The 24,136-nt window shown below is 44.9% G+C and overlaps 1 protein-coding gene across 3 annotated transcripts in view; it reads right to left on the reverse strand.

Moving 5' to 3' along the window:
• Window positions 1–24,136, reverse strand: part of LOC146981750 (tetratricopeptide repeat protein 28-like) — a 179,025-nt gene that overhangs the window by 25,086 nt on the left and 129,803 nt on the right. For all 3 annotated transcript variants that reach the window (XM_085787272.1, XM_085787271.1, XM_085787274.1), the window contains 3 exons: window positions 11,691–12,198; window positions 1,652–2,448; window positions 975–1,519 (listed from right to left, as the gene is read on the reverse strand). In XM_085787272.1, coding sequence (XP_085643398.1) covers window positions 975–1,519; window positions 1,652–2,448; window positions 11,691–12,198 — 1,850 coding nt within the window. The remainder of the gene's footprint in view (window positions 1–974; window positions 1,520–1,651; window positions 2,449–11,690; window positions 12,199–24,136) is intronic.

Raw genomic sequence — 24,136 nt, forward strand, 5'->3', positions numbered from 1 at the left:
TGATATTGATGTGTTATTCAAAGCCTGATCAGTATTTTTCTACCAATGTGATATTATGAATTCTTGTAACCAGTGTTTTTCTGAAAGTATCTACCCCATCTACTGTTGTTGTTTTCTTTCTCCTTTTTCTTCTTATTTGTATTCACCCCCCTGATGCAATTGGAGTTACATGATCCTCTCATTAGACAGAGGCGTCTCCTATAATAGTAGTGTATTAGGAGAACAAGCTTTTTTGGTGTTTTTTCTCCTAACAGCTTTTTTCTCTATATATTTCTGATTGTTGTACTTTTTTCCATGTAAATGATATACTCTCTAAAGAAGTCTCTAGACAGGCTTCCTATGTTTACTTTGTGGTGGAAAATTTGCTGACATTGGTATTGAGTACTGTTCTCTTCTCTATGGAGAATGGTGAATAAACATGGGTGCATGCTACTTCTCCAGTCTTGTTCTTTGACTCTGCACCGGCAGAACCAAAATTTCCACGACAACTTTATAGAACTATGCTGACATTACTGCACTTTATGTATACATATGAATGTTTATATGATGTGAATCACTGTTTAACTCTTTGTGTATTTTTTATTTTTTATTTTTCCTTAACTCTACCTCTTATTCCTCTATCTGTTTGTTTATTACCTGCCCAGGGACGGCGGATGTAAATTAGCAGGCTTGCTAACTCCGACACATTTACATTTGTATAAACATACTTACACACTTTATGTGTATTGTCCCTTTCAAATAAATACATATGTTTAGATTGAGGCTTATCTCTGTGAATATTTTGATAATATATGTATATATTGTCTTTTGCATTATCTTATAAATTAAGGTGATTCATACCAGTTGTGCTGATTGACCACCTGCTGGTGGGGGCGGGCACTATAAATATATGTTTCGGCCTTGTCTTTTCACCACCACTGCCTTGGTGTGCATATTTTTTATATTATGAATTAGAAACATAATGCCGGACTCACCTGTGTCCATTGCCCAGGCCTCTGTAGGCCTTCTCCTGGTCCTGCATGCGGTTGAGGCTCTGGGCCACTGACAGATACTGGTCGTAGTACTTGATGGCTTCCTCGAAGTCGCCCAGAGCCTCGTAGCAGTCTCCCAAGTTTCCGTAGGCCCTGCCTCTGTCCATTACTGCCTCGTTGCCGCTCAGCTGTTGTAAAGTGGCCAGCTGCTGCTCCAAGTAGCCGATGGCTTCCTCCATCACCCCTACATTCATTTTAGTGATGCCCATGTTTCCGTACACCTGAGCCTCCACGACGGGATCCTTCAGCCTCCGACCCAGCTCCAACTGCTCTTCGTAGCTCTTGAAGGCCATGGCGTACTTCCCCAGGGCCATGTACACAGCTGCCAGGTGACCGTGAGCTTTGCACTCTCCCGGCACATCGCCCAGCTCTTGATACACCTCCAGCTCCTGGGTGTGGTAGCCCAGAGCTTTGTCATATTTCTGCACGAGTCTGTAGGTGGCCCCCAGGGCGGCGTAGGCACAGGCCTCCATCCTTCGTTCCTTGACCTGAAACAAGACAGAATTTCACAATATCCACATGAGGGGCATGAATGATTGATGTCAAAATTACATTCTGCATGACATTTCTTATTTATGTGATGAATTCCTCTCGTGTACACATGCTGCATGCGGCCATACCTGGTGAGCTAAGGCCAGTTGCTGCTCATAAAACTGAATGGCTCCGGCCACGTCCTTTTTACAGACAAATATGTCTCCCAGGTTTCCCAGAGCTCTAAAGCGAGCCTGTGCATTGTTCAGTGACTGGGCCAGTGACAGCAGGTATTTCTGACACTCCTCTGCCTTAGTGAAGTCTCCCAGGGCCTTGAATGCCAACCCAAGGTTACAGTATGCCTTGGCCTGACTCAGTTTATCATGAAGGTCCTTGGCCAGAGCTAGGTCCTGCTCATAGTATTTGACGGCATCCTGATAGTTGCCCAGACAGTAGTGGGCGTAACCCAGATTGTGACAAACTTTCCCTTCGCTCTCCATGTCCTGGAGGTCAGGGGACAGCCGGAGGTACTGCTCATAGTAGGGCACGGCCTGAGGGAACTCTCCTCGAGAGCAGTGAAAGTTGCCGAGGTTGCCCAGAGCCCGCGCCTCACTCTGGACGTCTCTGAGCTCGCGAGCGATGTTGAGGTGGTTCTGGTAATGCTGCAGAGCGCGGTCGTGGGCTCCGAGGGCTTGGTACGCCACGGCCAGGTTGCCGTGGGTGGACGCCTGCGAAGCGCGGTCGTTGACCTCCATGGAGATCTGCAGTTCCTGGCGGTGGTAGCGAACGGCCTGGTCGAAGGCTCCCAGGGCGTTGTAGGCGTTACCCATGTTACCATAGGCCCGGCCCTGAGCAGCATAATCATTCAGCTCCTGAGCAATGGCCAGGTGTGTTTTGTGGAGTTTCAGTGCAGTCTCATAGTCTCCCTTCATCTGGTGAATGATGCCTGTGGATAGAGGAGAGAGAGAGCGAGAGGATGAAGTTAAAGACCCATTGAGGGAGAAATGGAGTAAAATTCAAGTGCCTCGTCAGCTCTTCATGTACAAAACAAGTCATTTGGTTGTTAAAATATGCTCTCTGAGCCATCTGTTCTCTGCTTACACAACACTCTCCCACAAAATTATGGTAATTAAAATGTAGTGCCATCAAACAGAGTTATTATAACACCAAAATAGAACCTTTTGACTGTCTAAGCTGTCTTTGATGATTCTGTCTTAGAGGGGTTTTTACCAAAATCAACAACTTTTCCACAGGGTTGGAAATACTTATGAGAGAACAAGAAGGAAACACATAGGAAGTAAAAGTGAGGGACTGAAGTGCTGATGGAAAGCTCAGCAAATAACTTTAGAAAAAATGAGATAAGTGTGGAGAAACAATAAATAATGGAGGACCCAGTGCATCGAACGTATTATCTCTGATAAAACGGCATCATCTGAAAAATAATAGCTATACCCCACAGCCAGGCAGCCATCTGGCACAAACCACACACGCACATACATAGACACAACATCCAAACAAATGTGCACCCACACCCACATACTCATACACGCCGACAAATAAACAGCAGAGGGTAAAGAGACATCACGGCATATCCTCCTTATTGCTCCTCCTTCTCTCTGAGATTCATTATTAATCTCTCTAGGTCTCTTCTTTTGCTTTTGTCAACCAGCTTTCAATGATAATAACTGCGCCAATAATATTAAAGCTCACAGAGAGGATGGCTGCAGGCTGGCGGGGGCAGACAGAGTAACCCAGCAGCATTTCTTCATCCACCACCATACTGTACAGCCCCCCATCACTACTTTGCTGCATCAGCACAGAGACTAATGGGCTACTAGTACTGGGGTGCAGCCTGTGATGGGACACCAGGGATGGAAATGGTTCTGGAGCCAGAGTGGGTGGGAACCAGTGACGGAGAGGGGGCTCTGTGGCTTGCGGTGAGTATGTGATGGTGCCGCCGGGATTAGTTACCGCCATGTGTGTTTTCCCATTTATTTCATCCGAAACCTGCCACATCGTGGGTCTGAACACAAGCTACATAAACAGTGGGAGTGAAACTAAACAGACGGCTCAAACGACTGCAGATGTAATATAGTGATGTGGATGTGCGCTCGAAAGTTGGCTCAATTAAAAAGCGGCACGTCATGCCAGTGAGGATGGAAAAAAGCTTTGGTGTGTACAGTATTAGCCACTGTGCTGCATGTTGGCCTTTGTATACATCACCAGGCATTTGCTCTATACAGTAACATACATCCAATACTTTTCTGGGTTGTTGGACAAGGAAGAAATTCACACGACCCACGAGACCCGTGAAATGCACCAACACCGATACTTCACTCTACATCAAGTCTAAATGAGAGAATTATCTTCACACTGAACCTGCCTGAACTGAGTGTCTAAAAATCAAACGCAGAATAGAAACCAACTCCTTTTTTTTCTCTGCGGGCCGATTGATGGATTTTTCTGAGAAAACATCATCAAAGAGCCTCTGCCTACTTAATTCAGATCATGACTCAGCATGTAGCAGAGAATTATTGACAACTCAAACCTGATTTGTTGTTTGTTTGCTTGCTTGCGGCCTCAGGTTAAAGTGATACAACATGAACTGACCTTGTAATCATCAGGTCACTGCCCTAAGGAATTGGTATGCTGGGAGCAGCACACAGACAGGAGGCAGTTGCACCAAATAACACAGGGAGAATTTAGATTGTGAATGACAACTTGCATGTGGTTCTTTGGACAATGTACAGTACAAATAGAGCAAAAGTGTTATTTGCTCAAGCCAAAATAAATGAATGAGGAGCAGACAATGAGGTTTTGGGGTTTCAAGGTTTTGCTGGCACAGACATTTCCTACACCCTGGACAAACCTCTTAGCTTTGCCTTTCCTGTGGAGTCTTTCCTCAGAGTGGAAGCATGTTAGGATTCACAGAAAGGCTAGTTGGAGGAGCAATGACAGCTCTCGCCACAAAGTCACTCCCAAGGTTACGCTTTCCCCAATGGAGGCTGATCTTACTGAAGATATATAATGCCTACTGATGTATTACTAGCAAACATGTCCCATTCTACAGGCTAAAACTGGCTCTGGTGTTCAACAGAGGGACAGGGGAGACAGTCAGGGCAGAGGCTGGGATGTATAGGCAGGTTCGAGGTTGGGTTTGAAAACTGCAGCCAAAATTGTCATAAGCCTCAGGCAATGCCTGGAGGCACACTTGAGGCAAAAAATATATTTCTGTGCCCCCTCCTCATATAAGAGGATTATGGGACCTATTGGGAATAGTATCCATCATGATAGTAAATAAGACCACACCAAACATGCTGGTAAATACTGCTGGGACACAAAGTGGGAGATAGTGGTGGTGGGGGGGTCAAGCTGGAGCAGGCACTATGGCTTGTAGTCCAAATCAAAATGACCTCAAAAATAGTATCAATTTTGAAATTAAACTGAGCCTCTATCGTAAACACTGTAAGTCTGTGGTGCACACTAAATGCCAAAATCTATTAACCATGGCTCGATTATTTTTTTTCCTTTCGCACACTGCTCGAGACCAAGACAGTGAAAACCCAGGATAAAGAACACCACATCATTCAGTTTCTTTTATACAGAGCCCTATCCATCCAGAGCCCTATCCATCCCCCCATAACAAAAGACATTAAAAGCATGGCAATCATGGCAATGTGTTGTCACTTTTCATTACACAGCTGGCTGTACATAGAGGGATATGCTGCAGTGATGACTTTGAGGGATGGTGTCGTGTTCTGAGTAAATCACTGTGTCATTCTTCCAGGAGCTATGGAGCTCCAGAGCGCTACTGCCTACAGTTAGCTAAGAGGATTTTACCAACAATGGTGCTGCTGCCACTGGGCTGGGTTGATACTAGAAATAGAGTAGAGATGACCAGTCTGAGCCTGAGATAATGAGTTGGGTGTGTTCCTCATTTTATATTTTAGAATGAGGTCAACATTATATTTTACATTCACGTTTGAGAAGCTCAAAACCAGGGCAGGATGCTGAAATTGCAGTGACTGTGGACAATTTGATACTAATTTGAATCTCTGAGAAAGGAGATTAGTGTGTGTAAAATATCAAAACAGAGAGTGTCAATAGCTGAAGGAAATACCAGAGAGGGTTGACAGCATTTACAAAGCATTTTACTCTAACAGAGCAGTAGTTCATTGCCTCTGAATGCCTTTTAGGTGCAAGATTATTGTGTTGCTGTCACAAGTATTTACAAAACTGCTTGCACCAACCTCTGCTGAAAAGAATGAGTTAAAGGGATGGTTCAACATTTTGGCAAATGAGCCCATTGCCATTATCCCTATAGTCATAGCAGTAGGTTTGTTTCCTTTATTTGTTGGTACAAGCTATTATTAGAACGGCGGAGCAGAGCCGCAAGCTGCTCAGAGCTACGCTACGGAGGCTAATGGGATTTCTTGGTTTCCCTCATCAAACTCATCAAATACACAATCCAACAACTCCACAACGCTCTCGTGGACAAGTTGTGCACATTTACCACACTATGAGATAATAACACAACGTTACGAGACAGAGTTGTTTTAGAGGTAAATTCATGCAAAACAGCTGATGCGTGTTCCTGTTGAGGGCAGTTCTTGCCAATTTTTTCAAAAAATGGTGAACTATCCCTTTAAGGGTGATAGTCTGACTATGGGATCAGTAGTGTATCACACTATAGTATGAGGTTTTAGTGAATGGAAGTTGAAACACTGCATTATCATATGCAAAGCCTAATAGTACAAGCCAGTATATAATAGTGTCTGTTAAGATCTTTTGGGGGAAGTAGTGAGCTGAGGTAGAGACTGGATCCTCTTGGGGTCTGCAGGAGCAAGGAGTGGGTGGAGCTGGGGGGGCTGGGTTTAGTAACAAATCCTTACTCGTAGACATAGACATCCCCTACAGTCTGACTGACGGAAAGACAGGAAGAAGGAGGATTTAAACAAAGCACATAGTATGGATAGAGGGACAAATGCTGAGTGGGTGTTCCTCCAACCGAAACACCCAAGAGTGCTGCACTTGTCCTCCTGCAGCACCAGCTGAGCAGCTTTCCTCTCTGCTCCAGCTGACCCCCTTAACCCCTCCTCCTTCAGCTCGCTAAACCAACTGTTGCCGAACTGTCCACACGCACGACATCTGATTCCTCCTACCACTTAAACCAACAATGTTCAATATCTCCACTCAACTTTTTTTCTTCCTTTTTTTCTCGCCACAATCGTCTCTCCGTTTAGGAACAGATCACGTTTCATGCTGAATTTGCAGATGTGCCTTTAAAAGGACACAGTTGCTAGACGCAGTAGAAAGCCACAGCTCTTTTGTTTCATTTAACAGTATGCAGTGAGCAGAATAATAACCGCATACAGCGAGTGAAACGTTAGTGTAAGCACAAGGACCAGAGGAGCATGTTTTGCAGGGCCTCTCTAGTCCAGTTTCTGGCATGGTCCTCTGTCAGGAGAGTGAAGGGGGCCGTGCTGGGGGAGGCAGGGAGCGTCTGCTGCTTTTCCAACAAACAGAAATTTTGGGACTAGGCTGCAAAGATCAGCTAGCCAGCCAGAATCTCTCTAGTAAGACTGGCATTTATATAGTCCTGGCCACCATCACTTCACCTCTTTTCCAACCATTGTTCCTTTTGCCCCCTCTCTCTCTCTTTTGCAGGCCTGCTAATATTTACTCAGGGTATTTACCCAGTCATTAATGGACGGTTAAAGATGTCACCCATCTCAGATAAATGCTCCTTTTCTGTATTTGTTAGGCTCTTCCTCTGTCTTCCTCCTTACAGCGTTCCTTCATTCATCCTGTCTGGGCCATTAGGCTCGCTAAATTCCTCCGTAAATTCAGCACTCTCCTGCTCCCTTTCCTGGTCAGACTAATAATATATCTATGCTCGCTGCCGCTCCCAAAGGCTTAGGTACAAAACTAAATAATCTCTATGCATCATGGCCCCAGGCAAGTCTGGCCCAGGTCTTTAGTTTGTTCCTGCTGTGGCCAGTCTGAAAACAGTAGTGAAGGACTGCTGTTAGTGTTGTTGTTATGGTGATGGTAATAATGCATTAATTGTCAATTTGTGTCATGACAGTGGATATTTATCAGATCTGCTAACTTCCTGATTATTCTGCCTCTTCATATGCCATTCACATAAAGCCACTTCTGACCATATTCCTCTCATGACCCTTCCATGATGAGCTCTCAGCCTCAGGGTCAGGGTGAAGGGTGTCACTGTATTTCTGCACCGCTCACAACAAATATAGTGGATTAAAAACACAAATCATGGCGCTTAATCTTCTGGTGTGACATTGCTGCAGTTGCATGTGTAATAAAATCTGTTAATCAAAAGTCTGGATGGAGCTGATTTTCTCCACTGATTTTGTGTGAATGTGGACTCCACTGCTCATTCCCACATGACCTGTAAATGGAAAAAGCTGTAATTGCGAAAGTGTTTTATCATAAAAGGAGTGAAACTAATTCAACGCAGAAGCTATGACCCGTTTTTTATTTTTTTTTAAAGACCAGTGACGAGATGGGAAAACAGAGCATCGCACTGCACATTGTCTTGATTCTGTGTTGTTTTGTGAATTCTTCTTCCTGTTGTTTTCCTCTTTCTGTTGCTTTATTCCTGTGAACATCAGCAAGAAAGCCTTCCCTGGGGACGCGGGATAAAAAGAGGAGAGGAGGGAAAAAAAGAAAAGCTTAATTAGGACTCCTACCTCCAGCGTTTACAACTGATGGAGCCGACAATTCGAGTGACTTCTTTGAGACACATGGTCAAAATGAGGAGGTGTGAGCCGAGCAAAACGCCAGCACAAGGAAGACTAAAAAGGATGAAACACAAATGCTTCCAAACAAACTTATTTAAAGTCTCTTTGAAGTGAAATGCAGGGGGAAAATAATACAATTTAGATTCTGTTTCATGAATACCAGAAATGTGAACTACATGGGAACCTACTGCTTCAGTCCTCTCCCAGATATTAAATATTGCTGACTAGGGGGTAAGTTAGCCAATTAATGAATAATAAATGGGGATGGAAAGCAACATTTTCATATCCTTTATAGGTCAGAGTGTGCTGTGCCAGGGCTGCTGGTACCGCTGGGCATCATGGTTAGATATTAAAGCAGGGTGATCTCTATACAACTGTACCTCACAGCCATGTCAGCTGCTGCTCCACCCACACTACACGCAACATTAACAACAAGCTGAGAGGGCATAATAAAAGTTTGTTCTTTTCCTGTTTCTGCAACTTCTTCTTCCCATCTCTCGCCCAGTGTTTTTTTTTTTTTTTTTTGCTTTTATCACTGCTCGTTAATCTTCACTCGATCATTCTTCCCCTCTTTGTGCGCGGCATAAAGGCAGCATTTTTTGAAGTCTGTAACAACATCCTGTTAGTTTTAGCCCGTATCTTCTTGTGCTAGTCATCCTTGCGGGTGTTGATGACGGAATAACAACGCGCACCCCACTGCCGCAAACAAAAAACAACAACAACAACAACAACAACAACAACAACAATGGGGCAATTACAGACTGATGCTTCACAACCTCCACTTCATTCTCTGTTATCTTCATTATTCAGCTCCTCTTGAATCAGCTATTAAAGGTAATTAAGCGATTCATCAAGTCAGTTTCAATTACTGGGAGCTTGACAGCTGCAGATTACAATCAGTAGGGGTGAGGGGAGTAGATGAAGAAAGTGAGAGAGAGGGTGGCATCAAAAAGTGAGGGAAGAGGAGGGAGAAAGAAAACAGACAAGAAGTATCATCATCAGTGCAGGCAGCGTGGAGCCCCTCCTGCCTGGATGTCAAGAGTTACTGCATCCACATGATGGACCAGCTTGACCAGGCCGTCTCCATGAAGCAACAGGCTTCATAGTTACCACCCACTCATTGAGTTTCTCCTCCGTCACCAGCTGGAGGTCTCTGACATTGCACCAGCTATGCTATCATTACCCTGTCATGGATGGGAAAACTGTAATATTGAAACTAATAATGGCCACGAGCTCTCGAGCCGCCATAATGACATTCATACCACTGATAGAAATAAATTTGCCGCCTAACACGGAGCGTAGTGACCACTCGACATAAAGCTCTCATGTACTGTAGCATCATAAAATCTGCTCCCTAATTTATGACGACCAGTTGCCAACTGCACTTCTAAAAATCAGGTGTGTGTTGGAGCTGAGAGCAACACAGGACCATTAGTCCGGTCAAAGGACGACTTCAATTTATGTTTGGCTGATTAACCCCACTCTCTGCCTGCACACGTTTACTCATCAGGTTAAAGAATAATTCATCTGGGAGGAGCTATTATGCCTCTTAGTTGTCCATTAGAGTCAGCTTTACTGCCATCTTGATGGCTGTCATAAGTCATCCAGCGGAGGCTGTAACTGCTGGACTAAATACAGGAGAATTGGTCACACCATATATCTCACGGGGTCTTGAATATACTGGGACACCTTTTATTCCCAAGGTTGCTTTTACCATTATATTAACACATACTGCACGGGAGTATTATATTAGACTCCACAAGGTTATATTTGTATTAATTTAATTTTTAGCAGGGGTTGGCTGTAATAATTACTTTTTAAGTTTCAATCAAGAGATCTGGTTGTATATTTAATTTTGCCCATTCCCATCTTCTTTTATTTATCTTCACACCACTTTTCATCTCAAGATCTTATTAAATCCAAGCCGGTGTGAAGGTGAGAGCTGAGCAGATTAATGTGGAGACGTTTCCAGTGAAAAATTATACATTTTTATGGGGGTTTATTTACACTCTGACTGTGAGCGTTATATGCTGACGTTCCATCACTGTAGATACCTTACTGGGATCCAGAATGACTGCCAGCTATAACATACGCCTTTTCTCTTCTCTGGGTCCCATGCAGAAGCCCTGCACTCCACTATTTTATGTTTGCATAATCTACTGGGCACTGTTCACCGCAGGACATTATGCAAACCCTAACTACTGTATCTAAAAACAACTTAACATAAAGTCATGATAATAGAGTAATATACTGCTGGCCTCTGCCTGAAAGTAAGAAAACACTCAGGTCTTCCTAACCATAAATATCTATGAAAACAATAAGTAAACACCTCATTTAAAAACAAGGACACAGGAAATAATGCAGCCAGCAGCAGCAGCAGCAGCAGCAGAGTGGAAACACTACAATGAAGTGGAAGCTCTTATACTGTATCCCCAAAACAATGAGAGGTTAAGCAGGACTGCATTTGCAGAATAATCAACCCAAGAACACACAGAAAGCACTGTTGCTGAATCGTAATATTCAGTCTCATTGTTTCATCCAATTTCCCCAGTGCTGTCTTATTGCAGCTAAATCCAATGTAGCTAAAAAACACTTTGAAACAAACAATGAGATCACCTACATCCAGTATGCAAGATGTTGTATTATCTAGCTGCCAGGTGTTTCCTTATCTCTGAGGATGTGCGAAGACGAAGATTTATCATATGTGCTGCTGCTGGACACTAACCTTCGCATTGTCCTCGACTACAAAGGTCAGAGAGGAGTCTGAACAGAAAACACGAGCTACATTCATTACATACTGTACATGCTATGAGTGGATTTCAGTCAGGTCCATGTTGGAGAGATTGCACTATTTTGGCTGATCTCATTAATTACTTGTGTGGAGAGTATAAATAACGAAAATCAACCAGTGTGTGTCCCTGTGAGATTCACTCCAATGATCAATGCTCACACTGAAACAGAGACAGAATGGACTGATAGTGTTCAACTAGCAGACCAAGGTCATGTCCACACCAACAATAGAAGCCTCTGGCAAAACAAAGGCAGGGAGTGTTTGTAAAAAAAAAAAAAGAAAAAAAAAGTAGAACCTGTCTTAACATTTTACGGTGGCTAAAGATGCTAACCTCTCTCATTTTAGCCAGATAATAAAATTATTGACCTTTCAGAGCCGTAAAATCCAGTGTCATAGCAACATAAACCACCATTCAATATCTTGGTATCTTATAAATGTACAACTTAAACTGGACTTCTTTGATTTAGACTTGTGTTCTCAAGACAGGTCTGAAATGTAAATACACTGAACACAAACCTCAGTAGTCATTTCCTCAGATTGGGGATATTGATTATTCTTAGAAATGTTACCATGGAGACCACATAAAGCAGACATATGGAGGAGCTTGTCTTTTTTCTTTTGAATACATACCCAGATTGGAGGAGGCCCTTCCCTCTGCCGCCCTGTCCTTCAGACCCTCGGCGATGGCCAGCTGCTGTTCGTGGTACTGCTTGGCCCTCTCCAAGTCCTGCATGCAGCGCGCGGCGTGACCCAGTCCTGCGTAGGCTCTCATCTCGATGGACTTTTCCTCCAGCTCTTGGGCGAGCTCCAGCACGTGAGTGTGGTAAGACATGGCCTTGTCAAAGTTACGGTGGTAGTGGTAGGCGCTGCCCAGGTTGCTATAGGCCCGGGCCTCCTCTCGTTTATTTTCCAGAGCCTTGGCGATCCCCAGGTGCTGCTCGTGGCACTGCACAGCATTGTCAAAGTCTCCCATGGCGATGTAGACGGCCCCCATGTTTCCCAGCTCGCGAGCCTCAGACAGCTGATCCTTGGACTGCTTGGCTAGCAGGACACACTGCTTGTGGCTGGCCAGGGCGTTTGGATAGTCACCTATGGCTGTATATACATGGCCCAAGCTGCTTAGTGCCATTGAAGCAGCCTGTGAATGGAGAGACAGAGAGAAACACAGACAGCAACGTGAGAAGTCAGCAAGGTAATATGATTGAAAAAAAATCTTAAATTGTCCCATTAATTAAACCCACATTCTGTCTACAGTGAGTAATTTTGTTGCCTTTGCATCATGTTCCCCACCCACACTTAAACACCCATTCATCCAGAAGTACTGTAAAGGAAGTGGGAAGAAAAAAAAGTTAAAAAAAAAAAAAAGTTCCCAAATCTCTTAGGAAGCTTACGGCTCAGAGACCCAACAAAAAAAAACTTGATTTGATTCTGTCTTTGCTGAGTAAGGAGGGGGTAATGTGTGATGCAGATCAGCGCAGCAGCAGGCTTGCTTTAAAGCCGTCAGTTTGCCCACTGCAATCACACTTCATGGCGTGCCACCACCAACAGAACAAAGACACAGCTAATCAGGAGGGGGAGGAGAAGGGCTTTTTGAGCTTCTCACCAGAGCTGTGGGGGGGCTACAAACTGACTGACTGACTGACTGCAGGCAAGATCCCTCCAGCTAAAAACATAGAGAACAATATTCTGTGTATTCTCATCTACGCTGCCTTCCATATTCTCAAGCGGTCTCCACCTGTGAAAATAAAAAACTACACAGCGCAATGTCTCAAACTGCAGAAGGAAGAGGTTGAGCAGTGAAATGGAGAGGTTTCACAAAATGCAGTCACGACCTCCTATGTGACACATTCACTGCAGGCTTATTAACTGTTTATACAGAGGGTAAACAGCTGGGAATTGGGGTCAGCTGTCTTTGTGTGAACAGATGTTCAATTAATCATGCAGGGCCCAGCTAATAAAGCATCTCCTTCCTGAGGTCCCACTCTGCATCCTCCAGCAAGGAGGGGAGGGCTGGGATGAAGGCCAGAAGAGAGGACGGACAGTGAAGGCCACAGCGCTGCCCATCTTGTGTAGCTTGGGGCCTCAGCAGCAGGGATGACCTGGGTCGTCTTAGGGGTCAAGTCTAAAGACAGTCAGTTACAGTGAATGGATGAGCTAGCCCATGTAGCTTCTGCTGTAAGGTATTCATGACAATACTTTTCATATCCATATGTTACAAAACTGGCCGCCGACACCTGCATTCAGTTTCAGAGCCGCGCCGTCTGGAAAATTTACATAGATATTATTCCACAAATACATCAAGATGTAATTTGAAGAAATGCACCCGCAGTGGGGAGATATTTTTACTTTGCTCTAGCGCCACATAATGAAAGTATCGAGCCCTCTGAATAAATGAAAAGCAAAGCACGTTGTTGAGGGAGAAAAAAATCAATACAACAGAGCGCTTCCACAGACACTTTTAAAGACAAACACTTTTCTTTGAATCTTTCATACATTCTTTTTCTAAATGCACACACATACACCTCAACCAACCTATCTTTCCTTCATTTCACATAGCTGCTGATGCCTGGAACCAATTACCTGCTGACATAAGGACTTCCAGCAATTTGCTCAAGTTTAAAGACTCGACAAGGCATTATACGGGCCCAGGGAGGCAATTACCCTCCGTCACAACTGTTGCTGTTTCATGTTCCCAGATAGCCTATCTAGGGCTGCTCAATTACATGTGCCTTTTGAAGCTTTGCTCCATCTCCCTGACTCAAACTTCCACTTTTCTGAGCAGAAAACAGAGAGGATTCCTCATCCTTGTCTGTCTTCAACGGGATGCGGTGGGAGACGTGTGTGGGGGGGGGGGGGGGGGGCGAAAGGGAGAGCGCAATCTTTCTCCAGCTGAGATGAGTTGCTCTTGTGATCAGTGTCCCTCTAAAGTGAGACTGCAACGCTGCATTTTCTCCTCAGATGGAAGCCCAGATAGGTAGATAATGAGGAGCCAGGCTTGCCAGTTATGGAGGATGCACTGTGTTTGGCTCAGGGACAGACACTGGGACCGTATCTCTCCCACTTCTGACTGCAGCCCCTCTCTCACCACTGCTCATTTTGACTCCCCCGCAGTATCGCGAAATAACATTCTGTCTGGGAGAGAAATAATTGCCCGAAATACATAATTTCTGCCAAATTGACTTCATTCTAATTTGATTCCATTTCTTTTCTGCACTTATCTATCCTCCCTCGCTGTTCTTCCTCCTCCCCCCCTCCCTACTTCACTCATCCCGTCTGCAGAGTCAGATCTGATTGTGTTTACAGAGTCCAGCCCTTCACCGGATGTGTGCTGATTTGATTAATCCTAACACCATCCTTTATAAACTGTTGATAAACTGCTGGCTCTAATCAGCAAACACATTTTACACCAAGGGCCTCCTAATGAAAGGTAAACTGGTTCTGTCTAAGAAAGGGGAGAAAAGGATGAGGGAGGCAGCAGGGGAGGGCTGAGATGACATGTTAATCAGAAATGCTTGGCTCAAACAACATTATTCCATTTCATTCCTCTGACAAGGACGGTGGTTTCGGGTTTCTTGCCGATTCTCCACTATCAGCCTCCTCCACTAAGTATGTTTATATTCTGCAGCACATTAGAGAAATGGCTGCTTTCATAGCACATGCTAGAGGTAATGTATTGTACTTAGCATAATTAGCCCCTTATGTCATGCAGCAGAGCCGCTCTTGATGGCTGGGCCTGGTGCTGTGTGCGTATTGTGACTCTGAGCCCCTGGTGTGTGTTTTATTTCATTCCCTTGAACAACAGCGTGCTGCCCACCACTTCACCGCTGTGTTGAGCTATGTGGTTATGTCTCGCCTCGCAGCTGTGTGAATATGCCTTTGAAAATCCTTCTTATTTCACTTTGGACCTATAAGCTCTGATATACTCCAAACAATCAAGGCTATCATCAACTCTGAGCCTATGGGGACAAGTATGGTTGTCATGGAGATATAACCAGCGGGTTTATGGCCAGCCAGGCCTCTTAGAGAAGACAACCACTATTAACAAAATAGGCAAACAAAGATATGGGCGTGTTTACAACCTAATTTTAGTAGGAGTAAGTACTGTAGATTTCAGAAAGATATAATTTTATGTTAGTGAATACATTCATATCGGAAATTGTTCAAGAAAAATCACACACCCTGTATTTTTTGATAAAATTACTCGGGTTGTGAGAGAGAGAGAGCAATACTGAACAGGTGCGTGAGTGAGTGAGTGAGTGTGAGAGAGAGAGACAGAGAGAGGCTAGAACGTGTGAGGTGTTAAAGAGCCAACAGTTTGCCCTCTGTCCAAACTGCATGTCCTGCAGGGCAGCCACTACTTCAGCGAAGTGCTGTTAATGGGATTATATAGAAGAGGAGAGAGGAGTCACCCCCCTCCTGACAAGAGGGGATGAACAACAGGTTTGATTCTATTACAACCGTGGGGACAACCCTGTCTGCCACTGTACTAATACACACGTACGGTTTGGGAAACACGTTGTAGCATGAATGCAGAGATTGCAGACACCTGATTAAAAATAAAGACACATACAGTATTGTCACATTTCTGTATATAACACCTTCGATATGTTATTAAAAAAGCAGATGTTCAATAATTTTTATTTTATAACACAGACACACAAGAGGAATTAGCACAGAAAAACACCTAAACCGATCAAACACAATGTGTGTGTCCAAAAGCAGCAGAGTGTTTACTGAGCGTACGCTGCTACCTAACGCCTGGGTTGAACATCAGAGAAACAAACAAGCCACTGTGATATCAATCACTTCAAAAAGATGACTCATGTGACTGAAAACACTCCAGCCCTCCATACAAACACTCAACACACACATGCACACACACACACACACACACACACACACACCGATGTATTCCATTGCACACACACAAACAGCTGTCTAATTAAAAGGCGGTGCAGAGGGAAGGTGAAGAGGACCATGCACCAGTGTTTCCTTTAACGAGCTGGGCTCAGGCAGCAACAGGAGCTGGCTGGCAGGGAACAGAACCGCACACTGGGGGGAACTGGGCTGGGGCGGGGCGGGGGGGCAGAGGAGGAGGAGGAGGGAGAGAGGGGAGGAGGGGGAGATAAAAGGCTGCGGGAGGGATTGTGTTTGAAGGATGAGAGAAGAGAACGCTGGAGACATCCCCAGGGCGAGAATGTCTTTAGATCTGAATTCACCTGCAGAGATGCATTTTGACAAAAAAGGAAACATCTCAACTGCAATAAACTCAGAGACGCAGCAGACCAGCGAGGAGATTCGCTCGAATGATGCCTTCTAAAAGGTGCATGTTTCTTGATGATGCGTGTACATGTGCAAAAAAAAAGGCATATATGTGGGGGAGCAGAGGAGGCACCCTGGTGAAGTCAGTGTGCGGAGGCTGGGGGGCGGGGATGAATATGATAAAATATTCAGCTGGTTTTATGAGTGTATACTCCATTCTCTTTTCTGGCTCGGTGTTTGCACACAGATATGGATCCTATGGGAGCCACCATTAGATCGGCCAAATGACTGCCTCTCCGCCATATCAAAACCTTCTGTTTTTTGAGCAGGCAAATGCTGTGCTCTGCCAAGCGAGTGCAGGTACAGCTGTGCCTGATTGCTCTCCTCTCACACACGCACGCGCACTCACGAGCATAACGTGAACACACACACAGACACAAACACATACACACGTACTGTACACAGAAGGATTCAGTAGTCCGCTGTGGCTGATAAGCGCAGCACAGGCCAAGTCGAATTCAACTTTGGTTCGTCTGGAGCCAAATTACGGGGCCCCCTCTTTTTACCTTTCCAAGTTTTGAAATAATATTCATGAAACGCGTAACTCTGTTGTTTCCAGATTCACAAATCAATGCAAAACAGGCCGTGTCCTTACTGTACCTTATTCTGGAAAGGCTACTTATGAAAAGGCTGGTTTTTTTTTTGCTTTTTTTTAAATATATTTTTTGGCGTTTTTGCCTTTATTTGACAGCACATAGTGAGATAGACAGGAAAGGGGGAGGCAGAGAGAGGGGGAATGACATGCAGGAAAGGTCTGCCCGACGCAGGATTCGAACCAGGGACGCCTGCGTTGAGGACTGTAGCCTCTACATGGGGCGGCCGCCTTAACCACTGCGCCACGCACCGCCCTGAAAAGCCTGTTTTTGTTTGTTTTCAGAAGAACTCAGATACCATACGTACCTGGCTGTTAACAAATTTCTTTAATCAATCATCAGAGCTAATCTGATCTATTAACAGTGATGAGATACCACTGGAGCCACTTGTTTTCCTACGACCTGCGCGACCTCCGACTTGTAGATAAATGACGCCAGCGGGCCTGTAGCTTGATAATTCCTTTAGCCTTCGCAGGACACGTTCACACAGGATTGATTGTCACTAAAGGTCAAGCTACGGGTAAGGGCACTCGTGACGGCTCCTATGCGGTCTGTCAGGCTGTCTGCTGCTCAGACGGTCACACACTCACACATCCACACACAACTGTACACTCAGAAACAAGCACGCAGACACAGAAAACACGCATGCAGCATCACATGAAGCGAACTAATGATACAGACAAGCTGCGGTGCAGGCAATGCTGGTGAAAAAGAAAGAAAAAAAAAAAAACATTTTCTGTGTCTGAGCTGTGGGTAGTCTGTGCACTGGTGCCAGGCAAATGGTGGATCATTTGTGGTTACTCCAGAGACCCAGTATATATCCACTCACACATCCTTACACAGAGACACAAAGTAATACACAAATCAACCAAATGTATCCCAGAGCTCTGTGGATTATATCTGTGAGTGTGTGTGGCCATGTTTTTTTTTTTTTGCATTAGCATGTATTTGTGCATTCACGCTGGGGCGTCTATGCTCGAGCAGTATGTGCATGTGTGTGTTCGAAAATATTCTGTGCGAATTGGTGGCAAACAGGCTGCCGAGAGGAAGAAACACAAGAGGCACAGGGTAAAATTGAATCTGACAGTCTCTATTGGTGTTGGTGGAAAATTTGACTGCTCCCTTCAAGTGGTGTGGGGTTTTGATATTTCAAGCTCCCTCTCTCTGTCGGCGCTAGACAAAACCAGGTCTCCAGAAGTGCACTAATGTTAAGTGAGGAAAAAAAAGAGGGAGGGCACCACGGTAACTGAGCCGGAGCTTGGCTCCACCTTTCCAGCCCCGACAGCTTCTACCTCGGCCCCAGCTCTGTCCCTTGTGACAGGATGTCAGCATTGTTCAAATGGAAAAACAGCCCTCCTGCCTTCTGATATAAACACATGAATTTAAAGTCTGGTTGAAGAGGAAATTGAAGAGGTGGCACACAGGGGAAGCAGGGCACAGTGAATGAATCTTAATGTACTCTAAATCAGAGCAAAGCCTTGAAGGGCTGCATGGGGCTGCTGTTTATTTCTGTGCTAAAGTCAAATCTCCATGGGCAGAGCTGTGTGATGCCTGCTAGTGCAGGGAATCAATTCTTGAGAGACCTTGTGGTGACAGAAGGGGAAATCACAGTGGTGTTTGAAAGTCATTCCAGGGGAGGTTTGAGGTAAACATCAAGGTTTGCCATTTTGCAAAGCCTCAAGCTCGGGTCAAAGCAAAGGGATGCTGCCAAAGTAACACTAACAGTGGTCACGAGCAGTTTAAGTGACACTGCTGAGCGTGATCAGAAATGACTGTTCTGATCCAAAACGCTACCTGTTGGAATCACTCAAAAAAAACAGCACAAACATAGCAAAAATGAAAACAAAACAAAGATAGTTTATACTGGTGAAAGTGTATTTGGGCTGTGTCCATATAACTTAAGCACTTTTAAATGGTGGAAAAATTGGTCAATATGCACAGTTCATATGGTTTGTGCCTCTTTTAGCATATCCAAGCTAATAAACCAATCAGATTGACATCTCTATCTCCCTTTGATTACATATTGTATCAACGCACTGCATACTGCATCTTTAGATCTATTATTGTAACATAGCTTCTATTTGATATGACTACCAGGACTTTCTAAGCACTTTAATGATTGTAAGCACTTTATCTCTTGCTCGAGACACGGTTGCACTTTTGTATTACTGTCAAACTACTGTATTGTATCTGTATTATTATTCTAAAAACTGAATGCTGCTATTTTATAACATGTTTTTGTTTTTATTTATTGTTATTGTATTTTGTACTAGGGAACATAGGGAAATTAGCTTGCGGCTAAAATCCGGCTTGTTTACGATTCATTATGTTTTGTTCATGAACTTGCATTGACCCACCCCAAATAAAATTGAATTGAATTGAATACAGCACTACAGTATGACACAATGTAACAAATCACAATGTTCACATCTTTTATGTTTAATTATGAAAAGTGTAGATAAATTTGACCTCCACTGTGGAAACTGTGAAAGAGTCAGTTAGGGTGATGAATGAAAAACACTGTGGATTCACCAGGTAGCACTGAACAAGGCTTCTCTGCAGAGCCTCGTTTATGGAGAGGAGACACACACTACACAAGGCAATGTTAAGCAAAACACAATGTCGCAAAGAATGCTCCGGCCCTCTGGGGGCAGTATTGTAATTTTCCACTTGACTTCTCTGAACATCTGATGCGCATTTTCAGCTCAAACTGCTTGTGGACAGTATGTCTGTGTTCTGCACCTGCATATGTAGGCGCATATGACTCCCTTGATAATGCTGCCTAAAACAATAGCTAATACTGCACCACTGACTTCAGACCAAGGTTTTGTTGTCGGGTGAATCACACAACTGCTCTCAGATACCAACGTGCCAACAATGTGCCTCACAACTCTCAGTTTTAAGACCCACATGTCCAGGGATTCTCAGGTGGACGTCAGTGTGGGGAAACTGACTGCATCAGTCTGAAATGACCAAAGAGAATTGCATCGTAGTGTCCGTCGTGAGACAGGGCTCGCAGACTCTAACGTTGAATTAAAAGATGCAACATCTGATGATACAACGTCATTTTCAAAGTCCATCCATTAAAAGATAATTAGCTGTTGTTACGGCTTCCTGCTGCGTCTGAGGACACAGCGCCAAATATAGCATAGCTTGCAGGCCCCCACTCGCATCTGAGAGCATTCAGCAGGAAGTCGGGCAGTCAATCCAAGGACGCAGGAGGCGGGGGGTTATTCAAGGGCGTTTTGGAGGCCCAGGGATGGGAGGCACCGTCCCTGTCAGCCAACACAGCTGGACAAATCAGGCCTGACGTATAGGAGTACATAGTCCAACCCTTTTCAATGGTACATGCATATTTCTTTTGTTAGGTGGCAGAGAGGAGAGGAGAGGAGAGGAGAGGAGAGGAGAGGAGAGGAGAGGAGAGGAGAGGAGAGGAGAGGAGAGGAGAGGAGAGGAGAGGAGAGGAGAGGAGAGAGATAAGAGAACACAGGTTAAGGTCTGAGGACCCAGATCAATATGAGCTAGCCAGAGCTGTTGCCTGGAGCAGCCTGACACAATGAAAGAAATGAAGAGTGACAACCAAATGTCCAGACCCTCAGCACCTCACAGTTCTCTTTGAGAGGGGAGACAGAGCTTTTGTGCTGCTCCCCTCTGATCTATCTGTAGCCACAAGTAACTCATGCCTAATGGGTTTAGACTGCATCAGATTTCTGTGAAATAGAAGGATGCATGGCTGCTTTCAATTGCTTTGGTTTTAAGTGTTTTTTCTTTTTGTCATATGAAAAGGCGAGATTCACAAAATTACTGTGAATCTCAAGTAGATCAATGTTGAAAGAGCTGAGGCAAGAGGACAGTCATCTACCTTTGTAACCTCAGTTCTCTCTTTTCATGTCTAAGAAATATATGAAATGTTTAACCCCCCCGGGCAGGAAGTCAGCATACAGTACATCTCTGTAGTAGTGAATAGTACTGCACATCTTTATAATGATCTGTTCCCCCACATCTCATCTCAGTATCAGGTCAACACCAGCGAAACAGAGGTGAAGCGGAGGCTGCTTTCATAGCTCCTGGTTAACATAATAAACCGCCGACTGCCACAGGCCATAATGTTCAAGTCTCTCTTTTGCTTCAATTATGAATTAGAAACGTTTGTTCTCTAGTGAGTGCAGCGAATATGAGGACACCCACAACCATCTGTACTCTACACGAGAGATGGAAGTAAAAATCTGCACACCACCCTGCTTCCTTCAAGACACTTACCAGCCCTGCTGGTCGATGGTTTTTTCTGACCATGTGCGAAACACACACATGGTCACATGGAGAAAAAGATAGATTTTTAGGCTCTTTTAGGTCATTGTTTTTGTTTTCTGGCTCACAAATTCTCTCCCCATCGATCCTCTTTCCAGCAGCAGCAGGCAGCCATTGTCAACAAAGACAGCTCTGATAAACCCAGTGTGTACTATCTGCCAAGGATGTTTCAGCAATTGGGTGACCATGACAGATCTAAAGAGAGAGAGAGTGAATTTTGGATTTATATTGGTCAGGTAGCCACAAACACAGCTCCAAATGAATGCTATTATTGCTCTGTGTCTGATGGATGTGTGAATAAACAAATATTTGCTGGCGCGTTCAACAGAAAATAAAAAAAAACATGATGGATTTTTGTGAGGGAACAATATAAGTTCACAAATACTGTATGGTCTGCAAGCTGAATTTAAAGGTGGCAAATCAAGGTAGGTCATATGTAATGTAACTTGTATCCCACCAAGTGCAGCTGAATATTTTCTTTCATTCAATCCAAAAGAAAAATCAACATCTACAGTATAAGAAGAAGAAAAAAACAACCTGCATCAAAGCAACCTCCGATCGCATACCTGTAAGTCCAATAGTCAGCTCAATCATGCCTTATACTGATTCATACTCTGAAGTGGTGGGCAAATAAATCCACAATGACATGCAGCTGAGAGAAGGAAAGCACCTCGTTCTACCCCCAGCACAGCACACAGACCATTCAAATCCCTTCCTCCCTCTGTGCTTTTATTCCCTAAATGTAATTACAAGCCTGGTGAGGGTGGCTACAGTGGCCTGGACAGCCTGCAGAACACAGCATCAACACCAACACTTGGTGGGATGAAAAGAAGAGGCTGTCCCTTCCAAAGCACCTCCGCACCTCACTGGTCCAGAGACTGTGGCTGCTCCAAGCTGCACCAGACTAACCCCATGCTTTCAGCACCACTGGCTCTTTCGCTTTAGCCCCCAGGCGGACAGAACTGGTGCGCCTGATAAAGACTGAAAGGAGGATCTTACTGCTGGGCTGTATTATCACATCCATAAACACATTATGCACATATGCACACACACACACACACACACACACACACACACACACACACACACACACACGCACGCACGCACATTTGTTCAAAAACACACAACCTCCCACTGTGACAGAGATTTAAGACCATGAGGATGGTAAGCTCCCTTAGTGCAGCATGATGGAAACCAAATCCCAGGAACATTCCTTTCCATGTCCCATCCAAGACACATGTGCCTCCTGGGGAGGCTCTGTCCCTGTTTTGAATGTGTGTGTGTGTCTGTGCATGTAAAGACAGAAGGATCATAACCAGAATTGCCTAATTAGTTTCCTTAAGTCCAAAATTTCCCAGGACAGTACAGCAGAGCTGCACTGATACCTTTCATTTGCGGATAATATGGACCATCGACAACCAGGAAGACAGGCAGAATGGGAGATAAAGATGATGGCAGATGAAACGTCAACGGCGTGCCAAGTTGCAGCGTCGGGCGCAGCGCAGATGAGACAGGAAGGGACGATGGGGCTGTTATTGCTGCTTTTAAGGCCTGTTTTCCAGGAGACGCTGGGCCACCTGCCAGTGGTGCCTCCAGCTGTGAGCACCCGCCACAGGACTCCGATTGACAGTGAAGGTAAATTGTTGCTAGCAGGGGCCCTGATTGTATCTTTCGCCTCTGGCAGAATAGAAGCCAGAGTGGAAGGGTGATTGGCTTTTGTTACAGCCCTTCAGCCACAAATTAAGTGGGCATCTCAGCCGAGCCCCACCGAAAAAGCGCATTTGCTTAGAGCTGCTTTCTGGCCCCTGGAACACATCCTGTGCCCACGAAAACACACATCTGTCTCCGCTCCTTAAAACAAAAGCTTTCTGAGGAAGAAGGAGCAATCCATCCTAATGGACAATGATACATGAAGGGAAAAAAAGGGGGCTGCTCAGGGAAGGAGGAGGCAGGCCCAGACAGCGAGCAGAGAGGGGAATATGTTTACCAAACACTCTGCAGGGACTGTGTTGGAATTTGAAGGCCTGATTTTTCTGGAATGCCTGTTGTGTTGAGGTCACGCAATGTAAGAAGTGGGATTTGCCAGCGTAGGAGGAACACTTGGCTCTGCTACACTCTCTCCACTGAGGACAAGCTGAAGCTAAAAGAAGGTGCTCCAGGTGGGGGGGGGGGGGGGGGGTAATGGGGGAGGGTGGGGGACTTTGTAATCATGAGCAAGAGCCAAAGACTGTCAGCTGACTCAAAGCAGACACATATGCAACACCCCAGTTCTCCTTCCTCCAGTCAAGAACAAGACGGTAAAGTAAAAAAAACAACAAAAAAACAGTGTGGCTTCACACAATGCGCCTTTAGATTGGCCTCATCACACTGTGAGTGATGCAGCAGGATACACAGCCATTACATTTGCCCAAACTGCTGCTTAACAAAGGCGAGCGGGGCTAGTGTCGAGGACCTAAGAAAAGGAGGGCGAGGAAGGGGGCGGAAATGAGAAAGGAGGAGGGGGTTCAGCAATACAGCTGAGCCAACAGCAACAACTATTACATGACTCATCCCACATCTGCAGCAACGGATGGCTCAGGCCCAAACTGAGGTGGACTGTAACCAGAGTCTGCCGAGCTGCACAGCCAATGGACGCCCTGCTATGTACACTGGAGACTAAATAAGACTGGACTTCACATAAAACTTCCCGGACACTGCGTTACTCTTATGTCTGCTCACTAACGCTCCGACGGCGTTCTCTTCAAATTTAGTTTCTGTTCATAAGATGACTTGTAAATCCCAATCACTACACAAAGAAAAGCTGGTTTAATGAAAACACTGACCGAGACATAAAATCCTGTTTGTGCAGCCTTC

This window comes from Trachurus japonicus, chromosome 9, assembly GCF_045865225.1.
Source record: "Trachurus japonicus isolate A0001 chromosome 9, Traja_1.0".
NCBI lineage: Eukaryota > Metazoa > Chordata > Actinopteri > Carangiformes > Carangidae > Trachurus > Trachurus japonicus.